Source organism: Populus euphratica, unplaced genomic scaffold (assembly GCF_000495115.2).
Source record: "Populus euphratica unplaced genomic scaffold, PopEup_1.0 scaffold127.1, whole genome shotgun sequence".
NCBI lineage: Eukaryota > Viridiplantae > Streptophyta > Magnoliopsida > Malpighiales > Salicaceae > Populus > Populus euphratica.
This window is the reverse complement of record NW_011500017.1, coordinates 269,908-281,647: the sequence shown is the minus strand read 5'-3', so window position 1 is coordinate 281,647 and position 11,740 is coordinate 269,908. Positions and strand designations below refer to the sequence as shown.

Genomic DNA, 11,740 nt, shown 5'->3' with positions numbered 1-11,740 from the left:
TTGTTTATGTATATGATTATTAAGATATATTTGTATTTATCTAACCATTAGTCTATTTATTGATTAAAGTTGATCCACATTAATAAAGTAAATCATGGCTTTATAGGTCAAATCTAGTTATTCTAAAGTTGGAACATATATTTTAATACCAAGAATATATTTTACATATAAATTCATAATCCTTGGCATTAAAATAAACAAACTGATTTTTTGGATGTTTTTGAAATGTAAGTCGGGTTCTCATAAATTATATAATCTTGTTATTAAATCTAAAAATATATGTAAAGATATAAAATTATTTTTTGAATTTTTTGTTGGTATTTTCAAGGAAGGCTAAATCATGAATTGTATTATTTATTTATTTATTTACTTTAGAGACTTGACCATATACAATAAAAATATTTAAATTCATTTTTTAAAATAAAAATTTGTTGTTTTTATGAAAGGAAACATGTTTATTCAAAAATTAATAAAAATATTTAATTAATTTTTTTTTTATGTTTTTGAAATATAGATCAGGTTCTAATAGAAAAAATGCATGTAAAGATAAAAAAAAAAAACTATTTTGAATTTTTTTTTTGGTATTTTCAATTAATGCTAAATCATGAATTGTATTATTATTATTATTTACTTGAAAGACTCAGTCATATACAATAAAAATATTTAAATGTATTTTTTTAATAAAACTTTGTTGTTTTTATGAAAGGAAAGATATTTATTTAACACTGGAAAACACCTTACATATAAGTTATAATTCTAAATATTAAATAATAAAAAGTAAAATATAATAGACATAAAAAAATATTGCAAATTAAATCCCTTGAAGGCATGAAATTGAATTAATTTAAAAAAACATGAGTTATGTTCGGAAAATATTAAAAAGAAAATGGAACAATGTTGAAAAAGAATCAGTAGGGTGTGTGGCGTGTTAGCCAAACACGTCCTCAACTAAAAATCATAGACTTAAAAGTTAAATTAAAACCGTGTTTGACGAACACATCTAAGTGGAATAAACTTTCCAGTGCAGGCCTAAATACCAAAAAATATGACCCATTCTTGGATTTACAAGAACTAAAATGAAGGAAATTTTTGTTTGAATCTTGCCAAAAAAATATGAAAAACTAGCAAAGAATCCAGAAACTAAAAAGGAAATCTTGCCAAAAAAATATAAAAAACTAGCAAAGAATCCAGAAACTAAATTACAAATTTAGCTCAAATCATATCCAATCAAAGGCATAGAAACACAAAGTATGAAATGTTAAAGTATAATGATACATTGAATAAGAAAAATAAACCAAGAATGCTTTGAAATCAAACCCAACAATTAAAAACAAAAACTCAAGCATACAAACTTATAATGATTGATTGATCCATGATAAGTAATTAATGGACAAAACAATGGAAGAGAACATTATAAATAGGTCTAAGATTTGATCGAAGTACATAAAGCAGACTAAAATAGTCATTTATGAGATATTAAATTCAACAGCTATGAACATTTAAACCTAAAACCTAGAAAAACCTAGGAAATGCAAAAACCCAGAAACCGAGTTAAAAAAACTCCAAAAGCAAACCTTAAACTAATCAAAATTACTTTATATGTGTTTGTATTGACCTACTAAAACTCTTATTAACATAAAAGAAAGAAAATGAAAAGATAAAACAAAGATTCAGCCATACAATCCATAAACAATTCAAAAGGCATATCCTTAACTATAAACATTGTTTTATTGATTCTAGCATCTATTATTAACTGACATTATCATGAACTTATCTTCATCAACTCAACATTTCATCAAGAACAACACATAGTCACATATTGTTAAGAAACAAAAGGAATCAAAATAGATTTGTCCATTAAATTAGACATCTAAACATGTTGAAATGACTGTTAAACAACATTAATAATATCAAATTAATTTCAATCCTAAAACTACAAACTATACATTAAATTCTATCTTAAACATGCATATGCATATTAGTTCAAACATGAGTAAATGCATTTAAACACAAGCACTAGCAACTAAAACATAATGTATGAATAATAAATAATCATACAAAAGTTTAAAAGGCATTAAAAAAAAAGATAATGTGACGATTAAGCTACAACCTCTTGTCAAAGGTAGGTGTATACCTGTAAATGCAATGCTTTTTTTATCCCTCTTGTCCTCTTTTTTTATAGTTTATTGCTTCTTCTTCCTTAGTTTCAAGCTTTTTTTATCCTTGATTTTCTATGCGTTTTCTTTTCCTTTATTTTGAACAATATTTCTTTGGAGTTTTTCTGAATAACTCAAGAACTTCTTTCAAATTTTTCTTTGTCTTTCCTTTCTATTTTATCTATGATTTTATTTTATATTTATCCTCTTTATTTTCTCTCTATTTTTTTTATCGATTATTATAGAACATCTACTCTTTTATAAGCAAACCAAAATAGGTAGTTGCAAAAAAATGGTGGTTTTGCTAGGAGGTTTTGTGAAATATTTTTATTCTTTTTCTTTCAAAACCTGTTTAGTCTCTTTTTTTTTCTTTTTTTCTTAAATTGAATCCAAGCATGAGGAAAACTTTAAAGTCTTTTCTTTCATGGGTGAATTTGTTCTTCAATCATAGCTGATTAGGTTAGGTATTTTATAAAGATTATTATGGAGATTAAGATATAAACATATCATTTATAAACTGGAATCTTGTAGAAAGGATATAGATCTACCACTAGGAACAAACCACTCTTTATTTAGAGGTCTGGAACTCCACATTCATTGATTGAAAGGTTAAAGCTCGATCATCTTGAATCTGCAAATGCAGAGGAACTTACTATGGATAAGATGTTGTCAAGTTCATCGTGTCGAATGAGGTACAAACATTTGATAAGGATACTTTATCCTTATAGCTGAAATTTTTCTCATTCAATTAGTCCTGATTAAAGCTTTTAAGATGATCGAAAATGACACTTTTATTTATTTTAAAATGATCTCTTAATCAACCTTTTTGGTGGAAGAACAAGAAGGTATAATGACTAAATGAAATATCATTCATTTTCTAATGACATGTTATTTAACTAAATCTTAAAAATTAGAGTTTTCAAATAGATTTTGGAAAATTTCAATGCAGTCTCTTTTCTTCTAATTTTAGTATATGCTCCTTTAATTAACCCAAAAACTTTTTATTTTTTTTCAATTGCATCCTAGAAACATTGATTAAGATCCTTTAATTTACATGTCTTTTTCAAATCAGTTATTGATTTCTAGATTATGCAATTTAACTTCTATTTCTCATCAAACTTTCATTTTAACTCAAATTGACCCTCACTTCGATGAATTTTAGTTCTCGTATTTCTGCACTTTTTGTACACTAGTCCTTGGCTGAAGTTTCACAAATAACTCCTTAATTATCCTTAAAACTTTAAATTTCTAAAATATGGTTTCGGCCGGCTCGAACAACCGAAGAAATTTTGATATCTAAAGGTTTGCACGCTAGATGAGTTTTTCTTTTATGATGTTCTGAAAGTCGTTGATCTAACGGACATCATTTCAGGTGATTAGGAACAGTACGAATTAGTCATCAACGCACCTATGGTACACATTGATGATGTGGATAGGACACATATTTTCATCCTTGAATATCCTGAAGCAAAAGAGAGATATATTTGTTCTTCAGACATAATAACAATTGAAGAGATGTCTAAATTTCTTGCTGCCAGGTACCAACATTAGAGTGCGTAATTTCTGTTCCTTTCTGCAAAATTCTTCAGTTAATGTTCAAAATTGAAAGTTAACCTAGTGTTCATGTTTCTTTTTGGGCAGATATTTAAAGGATGTTGAGGGCTTTAGAATCCCTGGTGTATCTAAAACTACTGGATTCTGGTTTCAAATGGACTTGACGAAAAGTTTGATGGAGCCATTCAATGCTGCAAAGAAATGGGCTTTCTCTAGTTCAATTTAGGACAAATTACTCATGGTAACTGGGTTGGAATAGAACTAGAACAGTGGTAACTCCTGTCATGGATTGTATTTGCACTCGTGTTTCTGTAATTGTTGTATCAGAATGTGAGAGTGCAGAATTATTCTTATTTCGCTTTTATAGTTTAAAGGTTTGCAGTGAATACAGGAATAAACTGCAGCGTAAGAGGTAACGACTAATGCAAATTACTTTGCTTCCGGTTCTCCGTTTGACAGATGGTCAGCCATCTCATGCCGAAATGGTTGTCTAGACACTCAGCTGCGCAATTACAGTTGTGCCTGTTCTTGAAGTTGTTCCTGTTCAACATGTGATGAAGGATGGTTAGAATCACATCTCAGAAAATAAAAGTACCTACCCAGATACTTGTTTCATTGCTTGGTATCCAAGATGATCGACTCAATCTCCGCATCTTATGAATCAAATCAATGCCTGTTTGCTGTTATTTGTTCATCAACTCTTTGGTGCTTCCAAACTTGAGTTGATTGATTTCTCAATGGGGAAAGAAAAAAAAAACTTAAAATTTTATGGCATCACTCCACAACTCCCGGGAAATCCTTCCTGCCCCTCATCGAAAACAACTTCCAGTGCAAGGAAGTTCAGAAATGAATCGAGTATGGAGGATTCAAATTAAACAAAGTCCGGAAGCAACCAAGATTACGCTCACCTCTGAAACAAAGAAGGCATGGAACCCATACGGAACTCTGTGTGGTAACTCAACAACTGCAACAGGATTGGCTGACATTGTTTTTGCATCAATTACATTCACTGATGATTTTCTGCATATTCAAGATGGAAAGTTAATTTCTAAATAAACCATGAATTAAGCTGAAACCTTAAATGAACCTGCAAACCACCTCGTCCTTAATGTCCCTCAGAAAGAGTAACAGAAACAGAAAAGTCAAAGGGAAAGTGAAAGCAAGATCTTCCTTGGTGGAGCAGTCAAACCCACTTATTAAGTTGGATCCTTGGATGGAATTAAAAAGATAAAGCAATAATCGTTGACAGATTTACAAATTAAGGTAAGAAGGAAGCTTTAATTAAAAAGGGAAGCAATTACCCAGTATTTTCATCATGTGCAAAGAATATCAGGTAGCCATCATCTTCCTCGGAAGTGGTGCCTGGCTCACGAGGGATAAAGACAGCCTCTGAACCAAATCTACCAGGACCTCGATTTTCCTTACCAAAAAAACAAAACAAAGAAAAATTTGATCCAAACGGAAAATAAATACAAGAACTCTTGATCCTGAAATTGTATATGCTATTTCCATTTTGACAATCCCTGTGACCTTTGCAATGCTGTCCAGAAGGGTTCCGTACACATATCTTTGTTTCCTGAATTCACGCAAGACAATCATTGGATAAAAATGATAGGAAAAGGACTTCATTCACTCAACACCACATGTAAAATATGAAACAGAAAAATATACTCAAACCAAAGAACAGCACTTCATTGACACAAATGCCGCACAGAGTAGATGTAAACCTGCCAGTGTAACTCTCATTCACCCTGGGAAAATCAACAGCAGATTCTGATAGTTTCTTTTGTGAAGCTACACCAGTTTTCATATTGAATCTCATCTCATACCTGCTCAGAAAGAAAAAAAGGCCATCATAAACACTTAAAAATCAAACTCCTAAAAAATTCACAGCAATGTGAAATTCTCCTACAGTTCATTTGTGAAATTCTCGAGCTTTTCTTTGACAGCCCCGTTAACCATGTCCAAATCTGGATTTTGAAGGCGGCAAGTGATTAAAACAATTTCGTCGTCCTCCTCCCAGGCATTGGCTAGCATAAGCCAGCAAATAAAGTTAGAACGGACTCATGAAGACAAGAAAAAATCGAGCGTCTTTTTCATAAGCCAGAAGAAGCCTTTGTATATTTGAAATTCCACTAATATATGTCAGCGACCTATGACAATGGATAATTTCACTTCGAAAAATAAATTCACCTTTTTCACAGTACATATATCAGAAGAGAAGCCAGACTATAAATTTAGGAACATGTATCTGACATCCCAAAGACTTTTCAAGGTTAAAGAGGAACCTAAAAGACATTCACTGCAGTTTTTATATACTTGTGTACATCGCTTCAACTTATTAATTTATGTCTTCTAAATTTGATTGTCAACATTACGCATGTTAAGGATCCCTCTATGTTGATTGAATTTAATTGACAAGAAGATCTGGCTAGGTAGCCCCAGCAAATCAGACAATGAAGCTTGATGTAAGCTAAAGACACAAATGATATTCCTAGCCAGTGATAAAAACCAGGTAAAGCACAATAACCTCAAGACTTGCTGGCTAAGTGTGTTCATATTACATATTTATCTAAGTGTGTTCATATTACATATTTATCAACACAGGAGGCTAATGTTTTTGGAATTTAAAACATGTGAAAGAAAGGAGCTCACCATTGTGGAATATGAAGCAATTTGGAAGTTCAAACCATTTGATTAGGAGGTCATCCTTAGCATATCGTGGAAGGACACCAAAACGAGCTTTTTTTGTTGCATCAAATGTGAATATGAACTTCTTATCTTTCACCATTTCCTGAAAAGTTGTCAAGGAAAATATTTAAGGCTCATTGTTTCTTTACATTCCATACCGTGAATGAAATCTAGTACAAAAACTCAACTAAAGTGACTTTTCATGCAAGTTACATGAGGATGCTTTTAGCTGTCCAGAAAGTTCTGTTGGAATTAAAATCTGGGAGAAAGTGAAAACCAAACCGACGGTAAAGGAAACTGGTATTCTTGCATATTTGGTCGAGAACTTGGAATAAAAGTTCGCAGAAAAAAACCATAACTTTCTTATGGTTGGACGAAATTTGAGAGGCATTTTATAATTAACCCATGCATAGCATTATGCAGTGCTTTTGCTTAGACTAGGTTACAATTAACAGAAACTATCACATGGAACTTGACTTGTTCAGTTTTTTTCCTGAAATTACTGGCCTGATATTCTTTCTATTTAGAACATATTTATAAGACCCGGCCCGGCCTTGGTCTAAGTTGGAGTTGTGGGCTAGGGGAACTGACCACGGTGCTTTGACTTTTATTAAAAAAAAAAAAAACTAAAACATGTCATATTGGTAAAAAAAAAAGTGCTTTTCCATTGACCCAGTATAGGTTAGGCTCCAGATTGACCCGCCGGCCATGCCAAGTATTTTAATAATGATTTAAAGCAATTTCTCTTTAAATTGAGGATTGAAGAAACTTTACCTGATTGGATTGCGTAAAAATATACACGTATATGCTGGCAAAGCAGTCAAATCATTCACAACCTCAAAATCAATGATTCCTGTTTTCCAGATTCTGATCATGAATCTAATTATAGTTTTATGAGTAGACACTCCCCATCCCCTTTCCCTGGCTCTCTCTCTCTAGAAAATGCTAGACTATTGTTTTCTTAGGAGAAATGTAGTATGCAAGCAGAAAACGAAAAATAAGAACCTTTAAATGTCAAGTTCATATTTACCTTTCACTTCCATAGATACTCATCAAAGACATACTCATATGCATGCGTGATGTATCATGCTGAACCTTGTAAACCGTTCATTCATTTGTTTTGTAAGTATTATGAACTGTGTCCACAAACTGCAATAACTGAGATATTGTACCTTTGGTCGGAAGTACAGAGGAAGATCCAAAAAAACTGCATAGTTCTCTGTAATTGCAAAGTCATGCATCATGATGGGGTCTGATATTGTTATTGGTACAGGGTCATGCATGACACCATCCTTTGAAATGACTCTGTATGTCACATATGGTGGTTCATGTGAATACCCAAAGGTAAACATCTCTCCTGCAAGAAGGGATTTTTTAATGTTAGTGCTCCACTTCAGTAAAACTAGTTGCTGAATTTCTTTTCACGCAGTTGGACATTACCAGTGAATGGATCCACCTTTGGATGAGCAGTGAAAGAATGTTTTAGTCTTTTGTCGTAATCCAGCAGGCCAAGAGTTTGCAGGTCTCCATCTTCCATAACTTTAACTACATCTGCAAGATTCAAAGGGCATCACTCCAGTTCTCCACATAAGGACCGCAAAAGAGCACCGCACAGCTTTCTCACTCGGGAAATTCTATGATCTTCACAGAAGTAAATTAGAGAGAGAAGATGAGCTTACAGGGTTTATCAGCCTCTTGAAGTGCTAAAAGTTTTCCATTGTGATAAATGAGATTTGTATTGCCTGGAAGAGGATTGCTGACAATAAGTTTCTTCTAACACTCAATTTTATGAGGGTGGTTGATATGTATAATGGCATCTCTGGACCAAACTTCATAGCCAGCCAAAAAAACCCAACTTACCGGTCCCAATTCCATATGAGTTGTCCAATACTTTTGATTTCAGTCGAAGTATTTGCATATTAACCATAAGTAATCCAAACAGCCCCTTGAGGTCTCCAATCTGCAAATGAAAGACAATTATTAAAGTGAAAATATGCAGCAAATGGTTCATATACTCTTGATTGCCGAGCAAAACAACAAGAGGTATGAGACTATTCAAGCCTGAGAGCATCAAGTAATGTTAAAGATTCAAATTTAACTCGAGGCTCCTAACTTTGCAGCGAGATTACAATATGTACCTTATAAAATTCAAACCTGCTGTTTCTCAGGAATGATTCAGAAATGAATATAGCCAAATTACTATCTTAAGTATAAAGACAAGGCAAAGGAAAAAAATCATATAATCGCATGTGTAGGTCACAATCCATAGGTGAGTGTTCCATCCAGCCATGTAGCTTTCTTTAGAGTACATTCATCAAATATCAACCCCTTTAATTGGAGATTCTTCCCAGTGAAAGTTTTAGTTGGTTGAATGGAACGGAATTTTGTTTAAAAGAAAACCTGAGAGCATGGTACTTAATTAAAGAAGACCTATTTCTTTTAGACTGGTCAAAGAAATATAAACTCAGCTATTTCTTTTACTTAAAGCGTATAACCGGAATTTATAAACAAGAATACTGTTAGAGAACTCCAACTGCGGCAGATGGGGCATTACTCGCAATATTTATGTAACGATTAACATGTTACTCAGAGAACAGGCAGGGCATCACATACTTCCACATCCTTACTGTTACACATCTGAAATCATTCTCCTTAATATCACAACAGATATTTGAATTTTTAGAGTTGGATAATGAGAACATGGTAGCTTAGTAAGTAAACTAAAAAATGATCCCCCAAGAAATGTCACAAAATAATTCCATGTTAAATGAAACCCTTTTCAGGTGGTTTAGGACTGTACCTTCATAAACTTGGCACCTCCGAAAAACTCTTCTTGTTTAAGTCGTGATGTCCTTACAAATCGACGGACATATGCTGCCTTTCCATCTTTAATACGCATGCCATGAATCATTCTATAAATTCATTTGACAAAATAAATTAACATATTTAAAGACATTATTGACTTGGTAAGAGATACCAAGAATCCTGATGGAATGAAAGCAACACATAACACTCAGAATATAAACATTTATAAAGGAAGAAAAGGTTCCTAGAGGAAATTGGAATAACCACCCACATATAATGCAAAAGAAAACAGAATATCATGAATTTTTACACAAGGACATTATGTTTATGCATGGAAATTCCAATAGTCGGCTCCAAAATCACACAAAACAGGTCTACCATAACCATCTTCAAATAATTGTTGCACCATAAGTTGATGTCCGTGACACGAACGGCAATCAGGCCCTGTGTTCTTGCATAGAAAACCTTTTTTTTTTTTTTCTTGTATATGCATCAGAAGAAGATAGATATACTTGCAAACCATCATGAATGAATCAAACTCTATGGTAAATGAATACTTTGTTCTCAAATGAAAAATTTTGCCTGTGTGTCCTGCCTACAGAGACTCCTGTAATTATTTCTAAGGTTGTGCAGAATTTTTTAGTTCAATATTATGGTGATGCTTATGTTTGAATATACTCTGTATCCATTTCCAATATTTACCTACCAGATCGAATTGGCATACCTTATATGTATCTGTTAAACAAACATAAATGGAGCAATTACGAATAAAAAAGATGCAATGCTCACTTTAGGTGAGTTACTCGATTAAGCTTGATATCCTCTAAACATTGACTCTAACAACTTCAATGTTATGACAGGACACATAAAATCCAAGCATATCCATGAGTGATCGTAGTGAAACTATTCCAAGTAAAACTAAATAAACTATTATCGACAAGCCTGGAAAGAGAAAAAACCTTAAAAAGGAAAACACCAGGCACTTCATTCAGTCCACCACTAACAGAAAATTATGGAACAGGTATGCATTTGGTTGTTTGGGCTTAACATTATAAAGAGCATTTGGACACAGAACATAAGATGTTAGGTCAACAAAAACCATCACATCATAGGAACTGGATCGTTTATATGTGTGTGTGTTTATGTATATATATATATATATGCAGAGAGGAGTAGAGGAAAAACCATAGTCAGCAATGTATCAGTGCAACATACCCGTCTCCATCAAACCTGCACAAGCAGCCAAAAAAGGATTTAGCACAAATTTTCAACTGAACAACCGCTTCATTTTCATTTACAATGAAAAGCAAGCATCGACTTACCAATGGTATCCAGCCACAGGTGCAAACTTCGGGTTAGGACCCACCCGCACAAACTCCCCATTCATGCATTCCTAAACAAAGAAAGATTTGTCAAGTTTCACATTTCATGTCATTTCATCTTTATCGTCTGGTCTATTTTTTTTAATTTGATTTAAGATTAGTATTTTACCGTTAATAATTCTCAATATTTGTTAAATTTGAAGATTTGACTGATTATTTCTTTTGTACTACTGTACTAAGTCCTAGTATGACCAGTCATCACAACTCCATCGAGTTGGCCCAGCGTAGAAGAACTAGACCTAGCAGTGTGTTTTTGTCCAGGATCCCAGGTTCGACTCTTGCCATTGGACTTGGTTAAAGCCCATGAATTAACCGTGTGTTCTTGCTGGAAACTCTTTCCCGGAATTTTACTATTAGAATTTACTAGTCAACTTCAATGATCACGGAACTTCAAACTGCACGTGATGAATGGTTTTAAAAACTTCACACATGGACATAACGGAGACAAATTATTGACTAAAGAATATATGAATCAATTATTAATCTCTGAAATTATCATTATAATTTTATCAAATGAAACAGTGTAAACAGTAGTACTTACTGGGAGGTGCCCTTTGACAGGGAGGTCCTTAACGGGAGCAGTTTCGTCGAGAACCGGAGCGAAGTTACCAGAGAGATAATGGTGAGATTGAGAGGTATCATGCATTAAGTTCACAATCAGCTTTTCCAGGTAGTCGATGAGTTTTGAAGTCAGTCCTTTTTGCGGCTCTGGATTCCCTTCCACTATTGGGTTTCCTGCTCCGACGACGTTCTCTTGATTTTTCTCCGCCTCTGATTTCTCCGCCATTTTGGTCTCTCTTGCATCTAGTGGAGGTGGCACTAGCGACAGTAATTGCAGGAATATGCGTGTGGCTGTTCCTTTTATAGAGGAGGGGCTGTGTGTTTTTAATAATTGGTGCTCTGCAGAACACGTGTTTGTATATGGGAGGTGCGAGCACTTGGAGGAGGAAATTTTTCCTTTTTTTGTCGAAAATTGATGCCTGACAAAGAAATTTTCAAGACGTACGTGCCGGGATGATTGCCGTCCTTGACATTATTATTATTATTCGAGTAGATTAAATATATGCTCGGCAGTGTGCAGAAATAATTTTTTTATTTAAAAATATATTATAATAATGTTTTAAAATTTATTTTTAATATTAGTATATTAAA

At 33.2% G+C, this 11,740-nt stretch overlaps 1 protein-coding gene across 1 annotated transcript; it reads right to left on the bottom strand.

Annotated features, from left to right (window-relative positions):
* Positions 1 to 3,995: 3,995 nt before the first annotated feature.
* LOC105141747 (carotenoid 9,10(9',10')-cleavage dioxygenase 1-like) lies at positions 3,996 to 11,437 on the bottom strand. Its single transcript, XM_011049091.1, has 15 exons — positions 11,130 to 11,437; positions 10,529 to 10,599; positions 10,422 to 10,436; positions 9,202 to 9,313; positions 8,262 to 8,361; positions 8,081 to 8,143; positions 7,842 to 7,952; positions 7,574 to 7,758; positions 6,366 to 6,504; positions 5,623 to 5,740; positions 5,438 to 5,539; positions 5,171 to 5,286; positions 5,012 to 5,120; positions 4,619 to 4,730; positions 3,996 to 4,250 (listed from the first exon to the last, which is right to left on the bottom strand). Exons 1-15 carry the CDS (start codon positions 11,373 to 11,375, stop codon positions 4,221 to 4,223), a joined length of 1,629 nt encoding a protein of 542 aa, XP_011047393.1. The 5' UTR covers positions 11,376 to 11,437; the 3' UTR covers positions 3,996 to 4,220.
* Positions 11,438 to 11,740: the final 303 nt, after the last annotated feature.

Bases quoted from the DNA above. Each gene is read 5' to 3' on its own strand.
- LOC105141747 (XM_011049091.1), bottom strand. From the start codon at position 11,375: ATGGCGGAGAAATCAGAGGCGGAGAAAAATCAAGAGAACGTCGTCGGA. The intron at 10,600-11,129 runs GTAAGTACTACT...TTCTTTGTTTAG, and splicing joins CTGTCAAAGGGCACCTCCCA to GAATGCATGAATGGGGAGTT. The intron at 7,953-8,080 runs GTAAGCTCATCT...TGAATCTTGCAG, and splicing joins TCAAGAGGCTGATAAACCCT to ATGTAGTTAAAGTTATGGAA.